Source organism: Rhipicephalus microplus, chromosome 7 (genome assembly GCF_043290135.1).
Source record: "Rhipicephalus microplus isolate Deutch F79 chromosome 7, USDA_Rmic, whole genome shotgun sequence".
Taxonomy (NCBI): domain Eukaryota; kingdom Metazoa; phylum Arthropoda; class Arachnida; order Ixodida; family Ixodidae; genus Rhipicephalus; species Rhipicephalus microplus.
Genome location: NC_134706.1, coordinates 36,703,689 through 36,730,432, shown reverse-complemented (window position 1 = coordinate 36,730,432; position 26,744 = coordinate 36,703,689). Strand labels below are relative to the sequence as shown.

Sequence of the window (26,744 nt, the reverse complement as noted above, 5' to 3'; positions counted from 1 at the left end):
CACTTAACCTAGGCTCTAGGTTCAACTGCTCCAAGATTACCTCCGATTCCCTTTCGATTACCTCACTAGAACTAAACATTTCTGCTCCCTCTTCCTCTGAAGCATTCAACAGCAGATTTACGACCGCTTGACGTTGAACGTATGGTTTTATCAAGTTGTAAATTTTGTCCAGCCGCCTTCCTAATTTCGTTTCAGAATTTGTATCAGAAAGCTTCATGGGTGCCTTCCACTTGTCCGCGAATTCCCCCGCTCTCTGACAAGTGTCGCATGAGCGTACAAAGTCTTCAATATCCTTCCAGCATTTCGGCCAATAAAACTCAAGGGAAACTCTAGCCTTGTTTTTTTTTATGCCGAGATGCCCTGTCCATGCATTTTCATGCGCCAGTTCCAACAGTTGGTGACGATACTTTTGTGGCACCAAGAGCTGCTCATACTTGCGACCTTGCGCATTTGTGTAGCTCCGATACAAAAGCCCTGCTTTTTCAAAAGAAGAAACATTCCTTTTCTTTTTTCTAAGTTTATGCTTTCCATTAGCGCTTTTATCGAGAGGTCCTCACGCTGCTCTCGAATGAGCGTTTCTCGTTCAACCCTCGACAGCTTACTCCAACTTTCCGCTACCGGGGAGAGCGTTTTACCCCTCTCGCTCTGACTCAATGGCGCCATGTCGTCTCCCCCTACGCATACCGCGCCGGTCGCTTCGGCGACGGGCCGCTCGCGTGACTGCTCACATGACTCACGCGGAAAATTTCCTCTCTGAAGCTCCGTTGACCCGCCGACAACGTCACTTGGGAGTTCACCGCATTGAACAAGATCAAGCTCCTGCGAAAGCTTCCGCGCTTGCGATCGCGTGAGGGCCATGTACGCTAAGTTGGGGAAGAACGATTTACCCTGCACTTTGAGAAGCTGCTCTGCGTAGTTAGAGAAAAGATTAGGAAAACGATCGGGAAGCGTGGCAGACACAGCCGCTTCGGTGCGAAGCTTACCGAACGGGCCTTCAATGACAACCGTGGCGATTGGTAAGCAAGCACTCTGCTCCTCGGCGACTTGCCTGATGCACGCGCATTCTCCTGTAAAGTCATCCGGAGACACCAATGAAGGATGGACAACATCCATGGTTGCCGCTGAGTCACGAAGTGCTCGACACGTTTGCCCATTCACACTAATTTCTTGGATATACGGCTCCAACAACCGCATGTTCTTTTCCGATTCTCGGATTGTTGCAAAAGCAAACTTTTGCTTACAGTTTATCGCGATGTGCCCTTCCTTTTTGCAATTGTAGCAGATTAGCGGCTTCCGTTTGTTTTCCGATTCTAGGATAGTTGCAAACTTTTGCCGACAGTTTATCGCGATGTGCCCTTCCTTTCTGCAGTAGTAGCAAATTCGCGGCTTGCGTTGATCAGGTTTCTTTGAAGAGCCCTCTTTCTTTTCATCCTTTTCTACGCGCACTGCCCTGCTATGCAACTTTTGGCAAGTATAATACTTCACCAAGTTTGTCCTGCAGCCAAAGTTTGACATTCTCCTCGATGCAGCGGTAGACTTGCTCCAATGCAACGCATTCCACCACTTTATCGCGGTCGTCATAAACACCTTTGCCCTTGAGCCATTCAATTAAATCGGCTTTAAGACGAAACGCGAAGTCAACGTGTGACTCATTCCCCTTTTTAGCATACCGGAACCTTTGCCTGAAAGCCTCGGGTGACAACTTATAGCGTCTCAAGAGCACTTCCTTAACCTCGTCATAGCTCTCAAATGCTTCCCTCGCCAAGCAAGTTATCGCGTCGGACATTTCGCCAGGATGAAGAGCTAAACGGTTCTGTGCCCAAAGAGACCGCTCCAAAGCGTTTCGCTCACAGACGTGTTCAAACTTGACGAGATACTTCGCCATGTCCTCGCCTACTACGAACGGTGGCAATTGGTCCCGAATTCTGTAACCGCTGACCTGAATCGTCAGAGAAGCTACGCTAGGCGCCTGCGAACACTGTAGGATTGCCAATTCTATTCGTTTCAACTCGAGGCGCTCCTGTCTCTCGGCCTCCTCACGACGTTCACGCCTTTCAGCTTTCTCGCGGCGTGCTTTGATATCCACCCAGGCCTCATCGACTTCCTCAGCTGACACTCTCTCATCCTTCATGATCTCAAGGATCGCTTGCTTTCGTTTCGCACGGCTCAAAGTAATGCCGAGTTCCTCACAAATTTCGATGAGTTCCTTCACTTTAAGGTTCTCCATCGTTCACACTAGCCTCTTGCTGTTTGCCCCTGTTAACAATTTACTTGCCGTACCCACTATAAGTCAACTAGCAAGACGCGCAAGCAATTTTTCACACTCCCGTGTTTACCCCCTCCGCATTAACTTTGGTTTCAAAGCACTTCGACTTTGCTTGAAACAATCAAAGCTCACTTCGATGCTTCACACAGCCCTTCTCTAAACTACAACAACCTGAGATAGAGTAGTCTGGTGAACTGAGGGGAAAACATCAGGCACTCACCGCAACGATGTCGCTGACGCCGGCCGATCCCGCAGCTGCCAACCACTGTTGCGAAGCGCGCCTCCGACGACGTTACGAAGGGTGCCACGAATCTCACCGCTGCAACCACTGTTTCGAAAGACGGGACGCCAACACGGTCCCGAAGGCGCCACTGCTTCGAATTCCACCGGAAAGGTCACCAGCCGTTTGGTAGCGTAGGTTTCTCAGCTCGCGACTGCTTCTGCGCAGAGCTGATAGACGAGCGGACGAGACGACGGTGAGTTAAACAAGGTTTATGTACAGCATATATACAGAGGCGTTACAAAATCGGCACTGGGGCCGACAGAGACGCGACTCTTCTCTCTAACACATAGCTCTACTCTCAAATGGGTCTGCTCTCGACGCGCCGCACGGCTTCTTTTATATGCACCGGGTCCAACCCAAATGTCCAACCAGAAGCGCCGCTGGTCGTGAGGTCAGACTCCTCCAATGGTGTCGCCGCTGGGCCGCGTCATTCTTTCTCATCGAATCTGGAGAGGCTGCGCTGCAGGTGGCTGCACCCAAGGACGAGTGACGTCGCCAGGCATTGCGTCACCCCCCCCCCCAGACAGGAAGACGCCGATTGCTTGCTCGACGGCTCGCTTGCTGAGGTGACTCACTGCACGTGGGTGACAGAAAGGCGCCGTCGCGTGTTGACGCCGTTGAGCTGTTCATCGCGTCAGGCGGGCTCGCGTGCTGGCCTTGACACAGAGTTCTTTTTTTCCGAGGCATGGACGTTTGCTGCGGACTCGCAGGCATAACACCATATGCTATTTGAAAATTCCCTAATGACATCGTTTTGATTAAACCGAGAAGGCTACGGCTTCAGCGCTCGCTTTCATGCACCTTACATGCTGCCGCCCCGTAAACGATTTCATCGTTCACTTACAATAAGCCCGCAGCCACGTTGTGCCCTAGCGGAACACAAAACATGTAGATTACGTGCGCCGTATATCAATGCTATAGAACGTCGCTGGGGGTTTTATGCTGGCGCTTTATGTGCCAAAACATCGATAGAATTATGAGGCATTGGATACGTTGTTGAGTTCTCCGGAAAACTGTAAACACCTGGGCTTTCTTTTTTTAACATGCGCCTAAATCAAAGTGGGGCATCCAGCTTTTCCCCTTCCATCGAAAATGCTACTGTGGCGGTGGGATCAAACCTGCCACCTTCAAGTAAGCGGCCGAGTACCGTAACAAATGCACTACAGTGGCGCCCCTGTTGGAAGCTTCGATTGAGATTACAACATTCATATGTGCTGTTTTAGGGTAGGTATCATTCATGTACCACCACTGACGCGTGCCACTTACACAATGGCATGTGTCTACCTGTGGAGGCGGGTAGGGGAGCGATGAGGGGGCTCGGCACAGAATAGAACGCCTGCCTATAAGATGATGAAGAGAAAGGAGAGGACGAAGCGAGCGTGTTTCGCTTCATGATGCTGATATTTTGTGTTTTCTCTGAACAGACTAATGGCAGGGTTAAGCAGCTCCACTCTAAAATAAGGGGGGGGGGGGGGGGAAGCAACGCTGTAACGCGAACATGCGACATTGATATAGCCATTGTTTAACTATTTTAACCGATAAATGCTGTCCGCAAATAAGATATGATTGGGAATCTATTAACTCATTCGCCACACCCAGCCAACGAATATTCGCCAATGGCAGGTTTCCGGGACAAATGTAAACATTAAATAAAACTCTTATGGAAATGGTGGCACAAAGACTCGTGCCACAGGAGAAAAAAATATATACCATCTCCCGCTAAGTGGAACCACTTGTAGATGTGAAGCAGCGGGCGCTAACGTTTACACAGGGGGCGGCGTTCACGCTGGTGCTCATCGCGGAGTTGCGCAGGAGAGAAACTTGGTGAGGCGCAAAACACCCAGTGATGGACCGAAGCTTCCTACTGAAACATGCCAATTGCTGCTAATGGATAATGAAGACAGGAGACTCCGACTGGACACAGGTACTGACAGTCTGCTTTCAGTTAACCGCCATGCTGCGAATTTTTATTGTTGAACAACGTAAAAGAGAACTCTTCCACCAGCAAACCTTGGAGGTCACGGGCGAGTGCTTGCGTCCGTGTTGAGAGGCGAAAGAGGGAAAGCGTAGCAGAAGAGAGTGAGGGAGATGGGACGAGCATGCGCAGAAAGAGTGGTCACGCCAAACACCGGACTGACCTCGACCATAGGATGCTTCGCATCTAAAAAGTAATCACCCGAGTTATATGAAAAATCTGACTCACGGTTCGAATATATTTCCTCTAAATGAACCCGAAAGTAATAGTACGCGACAGCGGCGCCAGTCGTTACAACTTATTTTCAAGGGCATGCCACCAAGCACATGAATTTATGCATTACCATCAACAACCTGCCTTCATTTTCACATATTGAATCGTTACACCGAGAAGCTACTGAAACTGTGTTCACCCACCACGGTAGTCTAGTGGTTATGCTGTTCGACCGCTAGACCGATGGTCGTCAGGTATTAGGGAGATTTAGAATACCGTTTGCAAGCACTGCGGGCGTTGCGGGCGTATGCGGGCGCCATACGAGCTTTAGAATAGCGTTTGCGCTGCTGCGAACCGCAACGCACGATCGCAGCGACACCGTAGCCTCGAAACCAGCGCTTGCTGGCCACATGCGGGCCGCCATCACCACACGCAATTTCTAATTTTTTTTGTGCGGTCCGCGAACGCGAACGCCGACACGCGCTACGACGCATGCGCAGTGGCAGCGACCGCACCGCAAGGGCTCGCGTTGCGCTATTCTAAATCTCCCTATTATCCAGGCAGCGGCAGCCGCCTTTTTGCGGAGGCAAAATGCGGCAGGACGACGTGTTTACTCTTAGGTGTACGTGCGATGTCAGTGCACGTGAAACACGAAATGGTCGAAATTTCCGGCACCCACCCCTACGGCGTTTCTAATATTCATATCGTGGTTTTATGAAGTAAAATCCCAGTTATTACTAATCATTGTTACACACACACGCACACACACACACACACAAACGCACGCACACACACACCCACACACACCAGCACGCACACACACACGCACGCACGCGTGCGGTTTGTACATTTGGGGGAATCATGCCTACCAGAGCGCCCATCGGTCGGCCATATTGTGTTTAGACGTTGTGCAATTTCTTTCTTATAGCAATTGTCCCCACTCATGACATCACATTACGAGAATTTGATTTCTTAGTCCTGACAAAAAGGATGAAGGGAGCCCTAGCACTCCATCCATCAAGTTGGTGGCTCTCGGCGATGGCCCAGGCCCTCTGGACAGCCTGCAGTGATGTCAGAACTGCGAATATCTTCGTCCCACTTTACCTGATTGTGCGGCCTGAAGCCCACATTGAATGGGTACAGCCAGAGAATATGATCCAGAGAGCAGGCCACGTGGCCGTATTTAGAGCAGGACCGCGGAGAGTCAGGATCAATGCAATTAAGTGCTCTCGGGTTGGGATACGCTGGCGTCTGCAATAACCTGAACGAAACCGAGTGAGCCCTATTCAACTTGGTAGTATACGGAGAGAAGGTTGTCCTGCCTAGTCTGTAATGCGAGATAATTTCGTGGAATGTAGATTTCGGCTCTGTAGGGGTACAATCCAGGAGAACAGTTGGGGCCTCTGAACAAGCGTGGTGCGCGAAAGCTCGCGCCAGAGTCCCCCTCATTAAGATTTAACCCAGCCAGGTTAACGGCTCCGTGCGTTGGGAACCAGTAAATGTGATGCCCTTTCTTCTCATTAATCAAATCCCTCTTTTACAGCCCCCCCTTTCAGTCTTCCTTGTCAAAATGTACCTAATTTCGTACTTGCTGTCTTGCGTGCCTGTTAAATAAATGCATTTCTTTTTTAAAGTTTCAGACTGTTTAGAGGGGCCGTAAACGTTCTGGGAGACCTCTGTGATCCGACGTGGGACTTCCCAACGCCTGGTTGGAGACCTACTTAATTGGCCCGCTGCCTCACCTCTCCAAACCAAAATAAACATGTTTGTCATGTCGCGTTATGTGCATGTCTAAGCTTTCTCGCTTATTCTTTTCTCACTAGTTTATTTGAACAATCTCTCATGGGAAGAATGTCATATTTACATACAACTGTTTGCAATGGTTCTTGGCGGCGAAGGCTGAAACATTAGACGCTAGTTTTCACGTTCTTTCCAGCTTTTCGTCTCTTTGTTTCCTCTTTTACCTTCTTCCGTACTGACTCATCGAGTCTACACTTGGACATCTTGCTCTTGCAGGTATTGTCTGTCCCGTTTTTGACACACTCTCCACCACAGCAGACTCCTTTTTCGTGTCCGCTATCTTCAAGCTGAAAAATGAATACCACAGTTAGACCACGAGCAGTCTGGACGCTCAGCAAGTGAGCGCTTTTATAACGATATAAACACAATATCACTTCGGCTCACGCTTTTTTTTCTGCATAGTGTTCTGCCATTACTACCTCATCTCTCAACCCCAGCCGTTACTGCGCTCAAATGCTCATGGTCAGGCATTCGCGTTTCTCAGACCTTTCTTCTGTGTGTACGCCTCAGTGGATCAGTGGCTAGAGTATTTGGCTGCTGTGCGTCCCGAAGGTCGTGGGTTCAATAGAGGAGAAATGCTAGAGGAGAGAGTACTGTCCGATGTCAGTTCGTGTCAGAGAACACCAGATGGTTAAAATTCCCTCAGCCCTCCACTACGGCGTCTGTCATAACCATATCATAGTCCAGGTGTGGTTCATTGAACATTGTGCAACGTAAACAGTGGCTACAATGGAGGAGGGACTGAGCCAGAGCGTAAAAAAACTTCGCCCGTAAAACAGCTGGAGAGTTACACAGAGTGAGCGGTTCGATAGGCTAGCGTTCTGTTTACGACTATCAAGCAGCACAGCCCGAACGGAAACAAATATAATGCATTCGTGAATGGTACCCTGCCACGTCGCATTGGCACCGCGTTCAGTGCACAGTTAGGGATTATTTATTAAAGCAAAAGTCTTGAATGTTTCATCCGACATGCACGTTTACCATCGGCGGCGTCGTTTTCGACACTAGTGATGACGTCATCACATGACGTTGCTAGATAGGTAATTTTTTCAACGAACACGCACTATCCTGACGCTACTGGGGCGTCACATCATATGACATCACTTGATTACCTCCTCACATCACATCGTCGCTTTGTCAAGAGACGTCCTATCATGGAGGCAATGCAAAACTAGTGTGCAAAAAGATGGCAATGTCTACGATTCTGAAGGCTGCCCAAAAGTACATTAGGTGCAAAACGGTTTCGGAGGTGAGGGAAGGTCAGTGCATTAACTAAGAAGACAGAAAACGCTAGCTTCCACCTTACAGTCGTCTAAAGCAAATGTAGGCACCTCACGATTTGTAGTTTTACCGTCAGGGGCCATTATTTTTTTATTATTACTGCGATGAAGATGCCAAAGAGGAGATCCTAATCAAGCAACCATTCGTTGCCAATTATGAGTGTTTACTTCTAGCAGATGCCGTGGGCTGACAGAGTAAATAATTGCATCGCTTGCCACTTTGTCCGTCATACTTCGTTCTTGTGCTGTTTGGTGAACATTTAGAGTTTGAAGATCTTCCAGAACATTGACTTATGAATTCATATTTTAACCGGCACATTCTGGGGGCCAGGACGTAATTGAATTAACAATATCAAAACGTTGTTTGAACCCGCCACTGTGTTGTAGTGGCTAAGGTTGCGGGATCGAATCCCGGCCACGGCAGCCGCATTTTAGATGGACGCGAAAATGCTTGAGGCCCGTTTGCATAGATTTAGGTGCACGTTAGAGAACCCCTGGTGGTCGAAACTTTTCTAGCCCTGCACTGTGGCGTCTCATAATCATGTCGCTGTTTGGGGACGTTAAACCCCTACATTTACTATTACTAAAACGTTGTCACGATCTACACCGAGTCGAATGAGGCTACTGTCTAGTACGCACTATACGGAAGGGAGAAAAACAAGAGAGAAGTCAGGGAAGTTAACCAGGCACATGCACGGTTTGCTACCCTACGCTGGGTGAGTGGGAACGAGGAGTATAAAGATGAGAGATAGAAGAAAGGGAAGAGAAAGAGACAAGTAAATTGTCAATAAATTGGCGGACGCGTATGCAGCCATGGTACTATGTAAAATTCAAAGGCGTTCACATAGGCCCGTAGTCCTCAAAAAGCGCAAAAGGGATTTGACTGTCCTGTGACTTGTGAGCCGACGAAAGACGGGGACGGTGCTCCAGCAGCATCTGCACAAAGAGTGACCCATGGGCAAGTTGTCGCAAGGCGTCAGAAAGTTTTCGTCTCTCAGAGGCAAGTCGAGGACATAGCAGATGGTCGATGTCTTCTTCGGTGCGGCGAACCTCGTCTTCTACACTGTCGGTCACTCCAATGACGGTTGTATAAGCTTTTGTGAAGGCAACCCCCAACAAAAGCCGACAAGTAAGCGAAGCTTCACGTTGACAAAGCCTGGATGGTGGTCTAAGTTACAGTCGAGGGTTTATTTGGTGAAGTCTTGTATGTCTTATGCTTGGGGTGTTCCACTCCAGCAAACACAGACTACGTGCCTGTGACAAAGTTGCCTTGCAGCGTCTGTCCTTGACAGAGGAATAGGAAGGGTGTGCTCTTTTTGGTGGGATGTGCGAGCCGCGTCGTCTGCTCAATCATCGCCAGTGATCCCACAATGTCCAGATAACCACTGAAAGTTGACCTCATGGCCAACTCCTGTGACGTGGTGATGAATCCTGGCAATTTCGTACGTAAGCTGTTGGTGGCAACTTCGTCGAAAACTGACTGCATGCACTGTAAGGCTGGTTTCGAGTGAGAAAATACAGCCCCTTTGCTAGATTTCTGAGATGCGATGTACTCTAGAGCACCACGCAGAGACGCAAGTTCTGCCACCATAGGCGTAATGACATGTGACAGCTTCATCAGCAGGGTTATTTCTCGAGCTGATATCACTACCGCACCACCAAAACTAGACGCTGTGCTTGAGCCATCAGTGTATATGGGTACATGGTTACATCAAATTTCGTGCAAGAAGGGCAGGCTCAATTGTTTTAGTGCTGGCGAAGGCAAATTTATTTTTTATGCATTCCTGGAATCGTGAGACGTACTTGTGGAAGGGTCAGGCATCACGGAGGATACACTGGCTTCTCCGCAGGTGTGTAACCTGGCAAGTAGTGCTGACTGAGGGAGTTGGTGCATGATAAAATAATATCACTTTAGCGCAGCTCTGTTTGAACGTGAAGAAAATATGCTAAACGGTCAAAACACCCTTTTGACCGTATAGCATCTTTTCTTCTCGCTTAAACTGAGCTGCGCTAAATCAATACCATCGTATAACCGAACGTGAATGATCCATGATGCGCACCGACGATTGCACTAAATGTCACACGGGTCTTTCAGTAGCAAGGCTCGCCAAGCGGTATGAGCGGTAAGAGGTAAGAAGGCTCTTAGCATATTACCTGAGGTAAGTACGCATCGTTTCATTGATCCTGTGCGCCATGATAGGGTAGTCCTGCGCAAGTGTAATGGTTTCAGTCGTTGATTCACAGTGGCGTAAACAAAGGTATATATATCATAAGAGCTTGGGTTTGAGTGTTTTGGAGTGCGCGCAGGTTATATTATGCGCGTGTTAGATATTTCAGGTGGGTCGCACCGCATGAATCTAATAAATAATACTTTGTACATCTGTAACATGAGCTCGGTGGACACTCCCCAAATTTTTCCGGCAAGGAACCTGAACAAGTGCCAAGAAGCAGTCAGCCGCTTTTTCACGAAGTTTGTGCGTGGTCCACGACAGCTATCGGTCGCTAATGAGAAGCTGTGACTTCGGCTGGGAAAACACCCGTTAATTGCCCGTTAATTGATATGCCATAAGCGGGCATTGTCTTTCTTGTGAACGACACGACTGCACACTTACCACTTGCGATCTCGAGCCCTTGTTTACGTCGATAGTACGATGTCACTAATGCTGCCTTCTGAAGCCGAGCACGAAGTTGCAAGCGAGTCACACTAGACGGCCATACACAGATGTCATCGGCTTAATTGGAAAGTCGTACGCTGCTTGGCTGTTTGTCAACTAGTCCAATGAGTGTTACGTTGAACAACGTTGGACTTAGCACACCACCTAGCGAGACTCCTCGGCTACAGTAATACTGGGGTGTCGGGCCATTCCCTGTCTGCCCGTCAAACGATTTATTCCGTAAATAGGAGTGAGCCCACATATAGATCTTGCCACCAAGTCCTGCTACTTCTGATACACCGAGGATGGCTTCGAGGGTGACATTGTCGTAAGCCCATTCAATGTCAAGAAACGGATCAGCAGATAATCGTTTACAGGCCTTCTGGTGTTCTGCATATGTCACCAAGTCAACTACATTGTCAATTGATAAGCGACCTCATCTGCACTCGGACATGGCATCTGAATATCTTTCTTAGAACTCTCAGTATCATTCCAGACGCATTAGAATCATTCTTTCTATAGCTTTTCCCACACAGCTCACGAGGGTGATCGGGCGGTATGAGCAAATGTCCAAAGGTGACTTGCCGGATTTGAGAAGTGGAATCAGGCGATTTGACTGCCATTCCTGTGGAACCCTGCCAGTTTTCTAGCATCGGTTACAGCAAGAGCGCCTTCCGAGATTGATCGTACTTCCCCATCTGAAGTCATTACGCTATTCGGTAGAATAAAAAATGGTCGAAGCTGTGATCCTGACGACATACAAATGCGACCAATAAAGTATGTATTAGACCTCATAGCGGAAGTGCTAGCACATATGTACAACATATGTACAACTTATACAGCAGGTATTTTCCCAACCAACATGCAACTAGCGAAAGTTACTGCAATATATAAGTCCTGAGATAAAAACAACTTAAGCAATTATCGCCCAATATCTATACTACCAGTTTTCTCGAAATGCTTTGAAAAAATAATAAACGGTAGAATTGACAGTTTCTCGAAAAAGCACAATCTAATAACCGAATGCCAATATGGTTTCAGAAAGAAACTTTGAACAGAAAGTGCCTTAGTAGCACAAAAATAAATCATACTTTGCAATATCGAAAAGAGACTTTTGACACTTGCATCGTATTTGGAATTTAGTAAAGCCTTCGATCGCGTATCTCATGAACTGTTACTAAATAAATTAGAATGCTATGGATTTAGGGGAATACCACTCAAACTTAGGCAGTCATATCTGAGTGCGCGGTCTCAGTATGTTGAAATAAATGGCATTAAATCGCACACACAACCAATTAAAAACACGCTACCACAAGGTAGTATTCTGGGGCCTGTATTGTTTTTATACTACATAAATGATATAGTCAGAATTGGTGAAAATTGTAAATTCATAATATATGCTGATGACTGCACATTATTTTTTACTGGAAAAGATTTTAGTACTTTCGAGGCTTTAGCGGCTAATACATGTTATAAGCTTCGTGATTGGTCTACCAAGAACAATTTAATGTTAAATGAATCAAGAACAAAATGTGTCCTTTTCCGAGCTTCCGGCATATCCCCTCATGTACCAAATTATGTTAGCCTAGACCCCTACAAAATTGCAGTGACCAAATCAATTAGGACGCTCGGAATGGTTTTTAATGAACATATATCCTGGAATGAGCATACAGACCAAATTAGTTTAAAGTTGAAACGCGTGGTTGGCACTTTCAATCGTTGTCGACGTCTTTTGCCCGTTACTGTAGAGCGACTCTTATATCAGGCTCTTTTCCATGCCCACTTGAAGTACTGCGCTTTAGTATGGGCAAAAACTACGTCAACAAATTTAAATAGGCTAAAATTACTTCAAAAAAGAGCGATCAGGGCAATAGAAAACATACCATACCTTGAACACACAGGACAACTTTTTGTTAAACATAAAATTGTTAATGCAAATGACATATACAAATTCAGGTTGTTACAATCTTAGATTAGCGCAAACAGAGGAAAACTCGACGCATTTCTGACGCTTGCAAATCTTGAACATGCTCAAACTATTTACTTCTATCGATATATAACCCCGTGGAAAATTCCGTTATCTCGCACCAATTACGGCGCCCAAAGTCTTAGCCACATGCTACCTACTATACTCAACTCATATGAGCAGCAAGGCATAAAAATTGACAAATTAAACAATATCGATGTGCAAAAACTATTCTTGTAGATTTGTATTGCTTACATAGGTCACTCTGTGTTGCTTTGCATCATTTTTGTGTGCCTTTTTTAATTATTTCTTTTGTGTAACCTCATTGTGTACCTTTCTTATGTACGAAAGCGATGATACACACTCTGCGAATTATTGTGTTCATGTTTTTATGAAATATTCATTTTGTTTGTATACCTTGGCCTGTCATTTACTTTGCATTTAGCTTGCATTATTATTGCTTTATAGTGTTTGTTTGTTTTTCATTTTATTGTATTTCGTTTTTACCCTGTCATTGCTGACGTATAGATGGACGGTGCTTAGTCAAGCTGCAAAAACTGGAGCTTTTTTGCCGTCTCACAATTTTTCGCCATTGTATCTGTTTTGGTGAAAGTAAAATAAAATAAATGAATAAATTATTCTCGTAACACTAAAAGCAGTGTCGATGCCATCAGGTCCTGGCGCTGAAGAACGTCAGCACAAAGCAAGTGCACCGTCTACTTTTTCTATTGAAAATGGACACTTCAGTCGGGGATTACGTGAAAATAAAGAAGGGACGGGCGTCCTCGTCCCAGTTGAATTTGCCCCGCAGGCAATCTTTTGGCAGACAGATTCTGCGACGTCAATCTCTTCGCAGCGTAAATGAAGTGCCAGAGATTTTATTGGGTAGCACTCACCAACGGTTGCAAGAAGACCACGCACAGTTTTCCTGATTAGCGACGGCTGCTTTCTTGAATTCAAGTATTCGCAAAAAGATGCCCATCGTCGCTTATGCAGCTTTTTCATGTGGCATCGTATTTTCTTTTGTGTGCGTCTGGCCAATCTGAAATAACCAATGGACTTCGGGCGTCTTCGACGTAGTTCTGCACGACGACGAATCGTTGGAAGTGTCTCCCGTTCAATCATTCATATCTGTGCGTGATGAGCTCACCGAAATCGAACGCGTGGTGGACTGTAGGGCACTCTTTATTGTTGAGCAAACAGGGCACAAAACGGATCTAATCATGGGGGAAAAGCGAGACACGTGTAAACACCCGAGAAAAAAAGAGAAGGAGCAACCTGTTCGCAAAAACATGCGACACAGTCCATAAAAAAACTAACAATCTCTTTAACCTGACAGCGCTGAGCCCAGATATCTAAGTTCCTAAACAGGTGGTTTGCTCACGCACCTTTCGTTTCCTTTTCAAAGTAAAATGCATTCATCACCTCTCTAGTGTATTTGTCCCGATTCCCAAACAAGTGCTTTCGTCCGCCAATGGCTGGCAGCCACACTCCCTACAATGAGCTGGCAAGTGCAAACCGACGCTAGTCGTCATTAAGGCTAAGTGTTCCCTCAATCTAACGTTGACGCACCATCCGGTTTGCCCTATATACCCCCCCCCCCTTTGCATGAGAATGGCAGCTTTTAAACAACACCTGATTTACATTCAATTTATCTCTCCTTTATTTTTTTTCATTTCTCTTTAAAGATAAAGACTCCATGACACGCCATGTGAATAGGTCATCTGCCTGATATAAGTGTGTGTTCCTTCTAAGAAATTTCACTTGCGAGTTCAACGCCTTGTCATCTCTTTTTCCATCTTCGTCTATTTTGTGCGCTGTTTTTACATCCTAGCCAGCTACGAAACCATACTTATGAACATACTAAACCGAATACCTCGAGACTCCGTATAACACGACTGAATTTAATGAATTTTGGCTGCTACTTGGAACAGCCGATCGAATTTATGCGGGCGCAGGTATACTGTGCACATATTTTTTTTCAGCTTCTAAGAAACAAAACTTTCCATTGCACAAGAACTAGGTTCGCGTATGGCGTGCCTTCCAAAATGGTTCATGCAAACTACCCCTTAACCCGTGCGGTGCAGATAAAATCTATGCCAGAATGCAAAAAGCGTGTACTTCTGCGGTGTCCAAATGGCGTCCCATGAAACGATAGGATTATCACTGTGTTGTGGAGGAACAATTTTGTAGTGAACACCATGGGTGACTAGAGCCTCTATCTCATATTATAAGTATTCCCGTGCTTCCGAAGCCCTCCACAACGGCGTCTCTTATAATAATATGGTTGTTTGGGGACGTTAAACCTCAAATATAAATCAATCAAGTATTCCTGCGCTGATAAGATCAGGCTACAACGTGCAAATGCTGCGGCCCGATACAGCGTTGTTATGAGCACCGTAGATCAAAAGGGTGTAGTTCGTCAATGACAATACTGCAAGTACTGACTGTGACAAACATGTGTAGGTAGATTTCGCTATTGTTGTTCTTTTAAACTTTACTCAATCATAGTCAGGAAAAAAAGAATTTTCTGAGAAATTTATGAGAAATTTATATTTTGATTTCATGAAGGCTATGACCGTTTTCCGGAGCTACTTTGTTTATGCGAAACTAGATGGCGCCACCACACCGAAGCGCCATGGCCTTTATCTTGGCGGCGCGACCGCGATGTGGCGTGTGGTGGGCGTTGCCCTGCTGCCTATGGCGAAAAACGGTGGTGGTGGTCATTCTTGAAGAAAGAAAAAGGCACCTAAATTATGTCGGGCATAAGGCGACACGCCGCAGTGCGTAAGAGAAACGAAGAAAAAGAAGACGAAAAAGAAACTGGCGGCACGGACTATGCTTTGCGCCCTCTTTGCTGGCCTGCAACCTGGGAGCAGCGGCGCCGAATCGGCCAGCCGAAGAAGTGGAAAGGAGAAGGTCATTAGATCACGTGTTCAAACGTGGCAGCGTCCATTCGCCGCTGCGGAAAACCGTCTATAGACGTTAAACTCTACCCAGGCGGCGTTGCGAAAAACGCGGCCATCAGCGCCACCACCGACGCGCCAGCCATAAATGGGTAGTGCAAAGCAAGCTATCCGCAAGTGAACGTGCATAGGCCCTCCTCTTTCGTTGGCCTTGAAGCGCGGTTTCCATAAAATCAAGGACCTGACAAGCTTCTTACTTCAATCCAACCTGGATTCAGAAAAGTAGGAAGCACATCAACGCAAACAGTGGGTACATTGCGAAATATATTTCAGTTAATTCGGCGTACTGCAACTGGCACTTTAAGTGTAAGCGAGCATCGCATGACATCGAGTTCACGGCAAGCACTCCAACGTTCAATCTGTAACGCGTAATTGCGTTAAAGTTAGGCATGAACGTGATGCCAAAGCGACAAAGTGCATGCACGAGCAATCTATCTTATCATCAGTAGTACAAAGTATACAAATAGCCCTGGCGATTTTCGCATTTGCAGTTACATTCTCCCTTGATCCCTCGTTTCTTGTGCGTGCGTTGATCTGCTTTATTACGCATGATAGAATGTTCTGTTGACGGTTGTCATCCGTTTGTATATACTGCAAACGGGGATGCCTGCGTGTCCACTTTCTGGTGTACAACGAAATGCAAAACCAAGGCCTCCGAGATAGCTCCGGCAATCGCGGAGACCAACAGCAAAAAAAAAAAAAGAACTTATTGCGGTTACGATCATTTTGCGATATACCTGTATGGCGTGCATGTTCGCATTTCATAGATAAAGCCGGAACTTAGAGCCTTGAAAGCCCTCAAGCGTTATGCTGTAGAGCTTCAGGTTATCGGCGTCGCGGCATGAGCGATGTTTATTGTGCGCGTCACCTGTCTACTGCTGCACGGTGGGCACCGTGGTCACAGGCTCTGTTAAGCTGCATAATTAAAGTTACTACAGTTCCCCTTGATATCAAAGCTACTCGAAACAATAATAGGCGACCTACGTTATCACACTTTCTCACGCGAACGGCTGTAGACAAACCGAGCGATTCACTTACCCAACACAACAGCCCACGTACAGTGCTCTCGCCGTTATGCTTCGCGAAAGCTGCGGAAAACAGTAAAACGAAGTCCTTAACGTCCGTAGCAATTCACAACGCAACTGTAGCGCCGGCTGGTGTCTTTTTTTCGTAGAGCGCGGAGCTGTTGCGTCTGCTCTTGTGTTCGCCGTCCTTAAGGAGAGTGAACCAGCAAGCAATTCACGGCGGTTCGGTGACTCGTCTGACTAGCGGAGAAAAAATCGTAGCTCTTTTTCTAAGAGTTTAATGCTCAAATACACTTAATATTTAGCTCAATCGCTGTTTTTACGCCGTAGTTGCATCTGGTTGCTCAGCAAACTGTGAAAGGGAGTCGGGCTTTGCACTACTCAAAAGTGCGTCGACAGGTGGCGCTGCGTGTCCGCAAAACTTTAGAGTCGGGCGTCTATAGCAAGCTTGCACTACGGCTTTTTTAACGTTTTTTTTTTTTCTCTCGTTTCCTCATTGCTTTCAACTTAACTGCGTTATACAATCAGCGGTAAGGCATTTTGCTTTTACAGAACTTGTTGGCCATGCTCTCACTGCCTCAGCAAATGACATTAATTTTACGTTCTTCCTCGTCTAACTGAAGATAGACCAAATGGGTTTTTAGAGGCTTACAAAGCACTGGTAACATTTTGAATAATCCTACGAGGGGAAACACATTTCGCATGCGCACTTTTGTGTGCCACCTCAAACAAGTAGGAAACAGCGCCTAGTGCATCTCAGCATTCTCGTTCATGAGCGCAGATAAGACTCGAATTAAGTGTGAGATAAAAAAAAAACACGAGGCCTATTCCCCTTTTTAGGAATTGGTATATCACGAAAGTGAAACATGTCTTCGCAGAAAGAGTTCAGCATTTGTTCGCCACAAGGGCGAAGGAATGATTGCTGCAGTAACCAATTGCAATGTCACGCGAAGAACGGCAAGCAGCTCGAAACTTGCAGCGCGCACCTCAAGCAGAAAGCACACACGAAATGAGCATACTAAGGACGAGCACAAACGAACAACTGTCGCAGCTCGACACTTAAAGAAGCACGCTGCTCAAACAGAACGAAAGATGCACGAAATGAACAGGACGAGCGAGAACAATGGTCAGAATTTTCACTTCTTCGTGTGTGAGCAGCGCACCCCTTTCGCAAACGCGGCCATGAGAGAAATGATGCCCGTGCTCTCTTTAAATACTGTACCTTCAAAGCAAACTTGCGGTGGAAGCACATTGCAAAAGGTACGAAGCACCCGAATCTCGAGATAAGTGCGCGCGCGAGTGGGTCACCACGCTAGAGAACATCTTACGCGCTCTCACCACGTTATGTAGAAGCGCGCTTGCACAGCGACGTGCGGGGTGGCGTGGCACGACGACCTTGCGAGCACGCGCGCCGAACATGCGCCCGTCGTGCCATCTGCCGGGCTCCGTGGCAGATGGCACGACGGGCGCACGTAAAAAACTAGCCTTTAACACGTTGGAGGAGCGTCACTCTCTGGCATAGTGGTTAGCGTCGCGTGAGGTCACTCGTTCGACGCCCCGCTGCGGAACTTTTCTTTGTCGCATTTTTCTCTGCAATATCTGTTGGTAAATATTTTACAACGTCGTATCCGTGACGGAAATACGTCACAGCGCCCTGGTGGAAGCCGGCATAAAACACTTTCGTGTTTAAAGAGGACTACACACCCAGCATGGTGTGCCATTTCGGAATCGCCCGTTCTTCGTATTAAATGGGTCCAAGCCTTCATTAACACTCGATTCGCAAACTGCCCAGCAAGAATTATAAGTCACCCCCTGTAAAAACAGGATGAAAAGTTCGGTAAGTTACAGTTTTATTTCACACCAATCAATGACGAGTTAAACCATCAGTGATTGATTTTCGTCTAAGGCATAAAGCAGTCCTTAATGCCCCGTAAAGTAAGCGTATGATATATTTAGCCACTGCAATTTACTTCAATTAATCGGCTACCTTACCTTTCACTCCGCAATGTGTACACAAGCAGCTACAAACATTCTCCGGACATGGTCTAATAGTGCGAGATCAAACATGTACTACGGCTCTCAAGCTGTGACATTTCTGAGAACAGCAATCGGTGAAATTGATTGGTACCGCACATCCTCAAATAACATTACCTTTATACATGATTAATTAGAGAGAAATGTCGTGAACTTAAGCTTTACAGCAGGCATAGCTTTTTCATTCATTCTGAAGTTTTTGAGTAGGTTCTCAAAACCACGAAAAGGTTTTCGTTGAGCCTGCTTTCGCATGAAAATCCGTGCGTTTTTTTTTTGTATAAGTAAATGTAAAAAAAACGCTTGCCTGGTCTGGGCAGTATGGTCCACACTCAAACTTTTGGCTTTCAGGATGGCTGAGAACAACGATGAAAACTGCGAAAATCGGTATCAGTGGTAATGTTACAAAGCGGAGCAAATAAAGAGAATTCCACACGAAACATTTGAGGCACCGATCAACAATACGTGTTGTTGAGTACTATGTCGGTGTAATGGCTGACCTCACCAGTCTGCTCTCTCCAAATCTCTGAGGTTCCAGTTCGCTGAGATGGTAAAACAATATTCCCAGAATGGCGTGGGTGAGCGGCTTGAACTACGTACCACCGAGCTCGTTGATTTATATAAACCAGGTCTGAACGAACAGTTCTCGAGTTGACGTCAGTTCCTGCATGGCCTCCGAGATAGCGGGCGCGCCGCGTGTTTAAACGCGCCGCGCGCCCGCAATCTCGGAGGCTTTGGTGCTTGTTTCCACCCAGCACTACGAAAGTGCACCTTATTTTTGGCCCTGCATTGAGGCGGTTTCAGCCATTCAGGTGTCGCGCGTAAATTTCTCGCATAGCTTAGCACCCGCATGACAAAATGTGGGTCAACAATGCATGTCCTTTGTAGCTTTCCCCCAACCTATCTCTCTATAACTCCCGCACGAGCCTTTCAAGACGCGCGCAGCGCGCCATTCAAAGCAGGACCACGTGAGACAGTGTAAACAAAATACAACCAGGAGCCACAGCAAGCGGAAGTGCATTGCGACTGATCGAGCTCGCTGATGACGTCACTTGCCGACGTCGTGCCATGTTGCTAACCTTGGTGGAGTCATGACGGCGGGCTACGCCTTCTCCTTCCTTACGTGGCGAGGCCGCGCGAGAACTTGAAACCAGCTGGAACGGTTGTTCCAACTCCTGTAACTTCCTTATTACAGCACGTAATGACGAAATACTTGCGGCAGAGTGTTCACACGGCATAAGTACGCATATTTCCATTCATTACAATTTGTTTTATTTCGGGTTTGTTTAATGTAAAAAGGGAATTAGTTGCACTAGAGCTGTTGGCTGATCGCGTATACAGTTCCGAGCACAGTTAGCTGGCTCGAGCATCTGCTGCACACTCAATGCGGCTGTCTTTGCGCCGGTGTGCTTCTTCTTTATTACAGCTACCACTTTAACCGAAGCTTGCTGAACGCCAGATAACAGAAGCATCGCATTACCTTATATCATCATTCCTATTGCGGGAACGACATCCCCTAAGGAATTCGCAAAAACGGTGGCACCAGACTTCCCTGTAGGTATTAATGTGAGAAACTATGCAACCGACATTCCTGCCTACCCACCTCGATTACTATAAACCTCCTCCTTCCTATTTATTCATTCACATTCCACCTAGAATGTATTTTTCGGGTTACAAGAGCTGCACGCCGTTCATGAAAAGCTGTATACCGTCGTATCTCAATACATTCCTTGAGAATGTTTTAATCGCCATCGTCACCTATGCATCATTGTTGTCTACAAATGCTATTTTTGATGTTATGCTTCTATTCTAATTGTTTATGTAATCTCTAGGAACGAAAGGGTTCTCTACTAACCTTCCACCAATGCCTTAATACTGTATATAAATACAACCAAGCTCTGTTTATATTTTCATCTATAGCCCCGCCACGGTGGTCTAGTGGCTAAGGTACTCGGCTGCTGACCCGCAGTTCGAGGGATCAAATCCCGGCTGTGGCGGCTGCATTTCCGATGGAGGCGGAAATGTTGTAGGTCCGTGTACTTAGATTTGGGTGCACGTTAAAGAACCCCAGGTGGTCGAGATTTTCGGAGCCCTCCACTACGGCGTCTCACATAATCATATGGTGGCTTTAGGACGTTAAACCCCACGAATCAATCATTCAATATTTTCATCTATAGTCATATTGCTTCCATCGTAAAACTTTATAGAACAAGTGTAATGATTATAGGTCTATATGAGCCAGTGTCTTATTTTTAAAGGTGATAGTCTTTCTTGGGGACGCAAAAATTTTGGTCTGTCTCTATGTATGTCTGTACATTTGTCTGTTTGTCCACTCTTACCGGCATGGGGTACTTGAAACGGCCGACCCCATCCGCAGCGACCACCAATGTTGCTCATGGTTGAGCGTTCATGCTTGTGTAATTGTGAATTGAAAAGCAATTATTGCACATGTCTGGGGCACCATGACAACGCGCATATATTCTGCATATGCATCTCTTACTAGAAAACGCATACATAAGTAATTTTAAGGACGGTAACGTTTATCACGCTGCACTTACCATGCAAATCTTGCACGGAACAGGAAGTGTTTCCAAGGCTTTGCTAAGACGAGATGGTGGTGGCACCTACCCGTCGCTTCGCGTTCTACACCTTATCACCTCTGAGACGGGCGCGTATGGCCACGCGCTTTGTTTTCCAAAAGAAACTACCAGATGGCGCTCATGTCTCACGTGTGACGTGACTTGATGCGCTCGTTCGCCTACGCTGCATGCTCGAGGCACCCTAACGCAGCGCCTCCGGAACACCATTCACCGATTTTCTTGCGCAGAACATCAAATAAATGTTTTGTTCACCCTCTCCACACGCAAGACTAACGACATTTGCAGGTTACATGCAGATACGGGGCCAATTTTTTCTCTCTTGCTTTATTTAACATACCTCATCGGAAACTGTTGTTTCTTCCAGGGTCGAAGCTCCGTATTCCGTGGGTCGGGCGTCCGCGATGTATGTAGTAGTAGTAGTAGTAGTAGTAGTAGTAGTAGCAGCAGTAGTAGTAGTAGTAGTAGGTAGCCACCTCCACGGCTGAACTAGAGGAGCGGCACGCGCGCACTTATTTGAATTGAGGAGGAAACCCATGCACATCAATAGTAAATAAAAAGATAGTTGTTTATGAAATAAGTTACCGCGACGAGTATTGGTGACTTAATCTTCAATAAAAATTTACCTTAAATTTGATGCTTACTTTAAAAAAATCTAGTATCAGAAGGACGAACTGTGAGCACTATCTGACCAGAAAGGGTTGCCACGTTAAACTCGCTGGGCGTAACCTCCTTGGTTTTAGCAAGGTTTAGCGAGGTTTTGGCTGCAGTGCCATGAATATAGTGAACTAGTATATAACCATGCACTGGAGGTGGTGAAAGTTTGGAAGTAGACACGAAGCGCAGGCCGTAAGAAAGTGCACGTGCGCCACCTCTCGTTTAGTGCTTGGAATGTCCGCTGGATGGCGGTACTTCTACATGCTGAATATATGATGAAAAGATGCGAGATGGCGGTACTTGGGGTGTTGACTAGATGGACGGACGGACAGACAGACAGATGCACGGACGGACGCGGGGACGGATGCACGGACAAACGCACAGACAGATGCACGGACGGGCGGGCAGACGCACGAACGGACGTGCGGACGGATGGATGGGTGCACTGACGGTCACACAGACGGACGCACGGAAGTAAGAACAAACGGAGGAACGGACGCTTCGCCCCACTCATCACCATGCACTCCGTGGATATTCTGCGATTTTTGTTTACCTGTATGGCCTAATTTTTTAAGCAGTCTGATAAGAACACCTTTCGAACCAGTGGCAGAAGACCAATTCAAGCACCTTCTAACAAGTTGAACGCGAACGGGAAGGCGCGATTCTGCATGGCTCACTCTTTAGTCTCACTACCACTGCTTGTGAGCCATTAGACTTCACCCTCAATTCGCAATAAAAATGGCACATGGTGTGCAAAAAAAGCACGCACAATGCCGCTATCATTTCATTCTTCGTGAAAAAATGCTTCTTTCATTTTTGACCATCTCAATGGCTCCTTTTGGGTTAAGAGCACGCCAACCTTAATTAAGGCGTTTGGCTGAAGAATACAGAGAGGAGTCGCATTGCGCCCGTGGCAAGCTAAGAAGTATGCACCCATCAAGGAACTTCGCATCACCTAATGGGGAATCCCTTCATTGTCATAGAAGTTAACGTTTTCACAATATTTACAACATCCGTTCATTTACCGACGCTTCTGCAGTTATTGAAGTACAACGGAGGAAGTAAGTGAAGATTTCGAGCAAACAAAAGCTGACTGTGTTCCATTAGTATTCGACTTAAGTTCGTTCTGAGAGTCAACCCGAATTTCTGTCACTAAACCAGGTCTTCTTCTTGTAGTTACCTGAAGAATCAGCTTATAAAACCATGGGAAATGGCCACTTTGTAGATAACAAGGCACATCGGTGAACGGAGAACTAAATGAAACAATACAAACCTCTCTCTTTTGCCTGTATGTTTGTTGCTCTTAGATATCGCTCGGTTGGATATTTATTTTCTCTGCAAGCGTATATTGGGCACCAATGCACTGGGTCTGTTTTCACGTATGAACTGAATGCGTCCATGACTGACCAGAATGCAAAGGGTCTCAGATGCTATGAAATGACTTCTGTATATATGCGACAAACATGAAAAATTTAATCAATCATTTTACGCGGTGAAGGTACATGATCTGCGGAGCTCTGTAGCATACCGCACAGAGCTGACGCTAAATTTTTGTCAAAGGTACAGAGAGGCGCAGAATTTTTTCAATTTATCGTATGGTTCTTTAAAGTACCTCCACTTCAATTTATGTGTGCCAGAAGTGTAGGGCGTAGGTTTTTATTTATCTTGTTATTTCGCTCGTTAACTCTTGTATAGCTTTACTTTTTGAAATTATTCATTTGTGATTTGAATTGTTAAGTTTTCTTATTTTACCCTTTTACCAAAACTAATATTAACAAGCTAGAAAGAGTACAAAAAAAGGCCATTCGTTTTATTTATAACAGCTTCGGGCGCACTTGAATTACGAAACTTTTAACTCGAGCTAATCTACCAACACTAACAGAAAGAAACCGTTTATCTAGACTAAAATTTCTATATCAACTAATAAAGGGACATTACAAGATAGACATTTCTGAAATTCTTTCATTTTCGTCCGGTTACGCAACTCGACAAAGGCATGAGCGTACAATAACACCCTATGCAACCCGTAACAACTGCTTTAAATATTCATTCTTTCCACGAACTATAAACGACTGGAACAAGCTAACCAACACCGAAGTTTTACAGCCAACCTTAACATTGTTTTCTTCTAGCCTCAATAACAATGTTTAATATAGCATGCCAATTAAGCTCTGTGCCCATAAACGTTCGAATTTTTGCATATTTGGGTTGCTTTTTGCGTACTTTTGTTTCTGTGTGTTTCTATCTTCGTGTTTTGAAAATTTGTTCGTCTTTATAATGAGCATTCATGTATTTCTTGTAACCCACTCTGCGAAAATCCCTAGTAGGAATTGCAGTATTCATAAATAAATAAAAAATAAAATGAAATTAATTTTAATAGACAAGTGAGGAGTAGTAGGCGCCTACCCTGTTTCTGCTAAACATACCTTCTAGAAATTTTCTGTCGGGTATGTAATTGTTGACAATGTTCACGCGGGATTACTAATCGCCTAGTTTACGTACAACTTAACCGTAAAAGAATGTATTACATGTTGAATACTGTCTACGAATCACGAAGCGACACGTGAAAGAGAATCCTACGCACGACAAAGGTACATCGGAGCCCCGGCACGAGTGTCACTCCTTCGACAAGGCACAAAAGTTAGAAAATCTTTAGTCGAACGGCTACTTTCCGAAATAGGTGCCAACTGGATTGCCTTACGTGAAGTTGACGGCCATAATCGCTACGCACTTATCCTTCTTTTTGAAAATTTCGTGTAGCTGAATGATAAGAAAAAGGCTTTTCTACAAACTGACTCACCCAGAGGGAAAACTTCGAGTACTGCAATATTTAGGACACCCATGATTCGCGTCGTGACGGATTTTGTTCTGTGCAGCTTAAAAACCACAGATACTAGGTTATATACGCATCTACGGCCTTTTTTTTTAGTCAATGATATTTCCGTAGTCATGACCATATGCACCCAAGGACTAAGACCAGAAACGGTATGTCATTAATATATTGATACGCACTGCAAGCAGCCATTCATTCAGCAAATTTCTTCTAGAGTTTCTCAACCTCTTCACTGACCTTTCACGTACGAAATGGCAGAGCTTCTCGCGGCTGAGAACAAGATGAACGCGAATGCGAAACCTATTCCCCTTAATGTCATCGACATGCTTTTCTTTTTCATTCTAGGAACAGGAAATTTAAGAACCTCCTTGGCCGTTTCTTAGCCGGTCTTCGTTTACAGGTACAAAGTAAAAATTTTATTCAGTATGATATGTATTTCACTACACTGCCAGAATTTTCAAGAATGATGTTTCAAATATCGCGAAAGAAAGCAAGCGAAGCGCCGATTCATGGTGTGCGTTCCAACCAACAAAAATTTTTCAGAACATGCCTTTTTAGGGCAACCGTTTCACACTTCCTTCTAAACTATAAAAACCATCAATACAATATGATTTATATACGACCATATCTTACAATGAATATCGTCTGTATATTTTATCCTCAAGCTGGTGAGCACCGACGACCTCAAACGGTAAACCCGGGGCTGCCATGAGGCGAAGACGTCCTGCTGGTTGGGCTGTCGGACGATTGTAGCATTGACATTGGTTACAACTCGCAACGTATACAGTCACACTTTGACGCATTTTCGTCCAGAAAAAGCGTTCGTGTGCGCGATGAAACGTCCTTTAAAAAATGGCAGCATATTCACGGAGTGAATGATGGAGAGTGAGGCGAAGCATCCATCCGTCCTTTCGTTCTTGCTTCCGTCCGTCCATGCGTGCATCTGTGTGGCTGCCCGTGCGTCCATCCGCTCGTCCGCGCATGCGTCTGTTCGTGCGTCCGTCCCTGATTTCGTCCATGCTTCCATCCGTCCGTGCAGCCATCTGTGCGTCCGTCCATGCATCTGTCTGGGTGTCCGTTCGTCCACCAATTCAACACTCCAAGTACCACAATCTCGCATCTTTTCATCATATATTCCTCATATAGAAGCACCGCCATCCAGCGGACATTCCAAGGACTGAACGAGAGGAGGCACACGCACACTTTCTTACGGCTTGCACTTCGTGTCTACTTCCCACCTTTAACCACCTCGAGTTCATGGTTTATACTAGTTCACAGTATTCATGGCACTGCGGACCAACGCTCACTAAACCTTTCTAAAATCAAGGAGGTTACGCCCAGCAAGTATAACGTAGCAACCCTTTCTTGTCTGATAGTGCTCAATGTAGATGCTAATGGCTGCTAAGGAGGAATGAGAGACAGGAGAATTCGGCTTTTAGTTAACGCACACGCTGCGAATTTTTTATTGTTCAACAACGCACAGAAGAAATCTCCCACCGGCACCACCTTGGAGGTCAAAATGTAAGACCGGTTACACACTACTACTACGACTACGAGGGACGAACGGGTGCCGCTATAAAGAGCTTCTCCCTTAAAAACACATATGGCCAGACTTAGGGTCACCTTGCATCTCACATGTTGTCTCAGACTTGTCGGAACAATCTATCTATCTATCTATCTATCTATCTATCTATCTATCTATCTATCTACCTATCTATCTATCTATCTATCTACTATCTATCTATCTATCTATCTAACTATCTATCTGTCTAGCCGCCTACGACTTTCAGCTGTCCTGGCCGTTTCGATAATGGTATCGATACCAAACTTCGTATTGCGTAACAAGACTGTATGAAGAATATATTTGACTAGTCATAACATGAAAATCATGACAATTATTTCATGAATGTCATGATTTACATTTCATGATCCTGAAGCTCTTGCGGTGGTTTCGTTCACATGACATGTTGCTAAACTGGTGTGGTATGACGTGATTGCATGGTGAACGCAAGCGACAGGCCCTAACATGAAAATCATGACATGCGTGTCATGTAACAACATGACTACATGCCACGCTCATGATGCCCTGGCGGCCGTTTCGCTAGCTTCACTTATAGCAAATTTAATGTTACGGTACGTGACTGGATGACCAAGGTATGTGACTGGTGCAAACGTGATAAACATGAGATGCGTGTCAT

General features: G+C 45.8%; 1 protein-coding gene across 3 annotated transcripts; it reads right to left on the bottom strand.

The window, feature by feature from the left end:
* Positions 1 to 6,542: 6,542 nt before the first annotated feature.
* On the bottom strand, positions 6,543 to 24,574 carry LOC119179612 (uncharacterized). Of its 3 annotated transcripts, XM_075869030.1 has the most exons (4): positions 24,514 to 24,574; positions 21,397 to 21,545; positions 18,767 to 18,834; positions 6,543 to 6,824 (listed from the first exon to the last, which is right to left on the bottom strand). In XM_075869030.1, exons 1-4 carry the CDS (start codon positions 24,554 to 24,556, stop codon positions 6,698 to 6,700), a joined length of 387 nt encoding a protein of 128 aa, XP_075725145.1. In that variant the 5' UTR covers positions 24,557 to 24,574; the 3' UTR covers positions 6,543 to 6,697. The 3 variants fall into 3 exon arrangements, 2 of the variants coding, with proteins under 2 accessions (XP_075725145.1, XP_075725146.1); XM_075869031.1 differs by lacking the exon at positions 21,397 to 21,545 and having other exon boundaries at positions 24,514 to 24,568; XR_012884862.1 differs by lacking the exons at positions 18,767 to 18,834; positions 21,397 to 21,545; positions 24,514 to 24,574 and adding an exon at positions 18,133 to 18,238 and having other exon boundaries at positions 6,673 to 6,824.
* Between the last annotated feature and the right edge of the window lie 2,170 nt (positions 24,575 to 26,744).

Bases quoted from the DNA above. Each gene is read 5' to 3' on its own strand.
- LOC119179612 (XM_075869030.1), bottom strand. From the start codon at position 24,556: ATGGGTGTCCTAAATATTGCAGTACTCGAAGTTTTCCCTCTGG. The intron at 21,546-24,513 runs GTGAGTCAGTTT...CCGCTCCTCTAG, and splicing joins ACTCGAAGTTTTCCCTCTGG to TTCAGCCGTGGAGGTGGCTA. The intron at 6,825-18,766 runs GCAAGCGTTTTT...TTCATTTTTCAG, and splicing joins GACCATACTGCCCAGACCAG to CTTGAAGATAGCGGACACGA.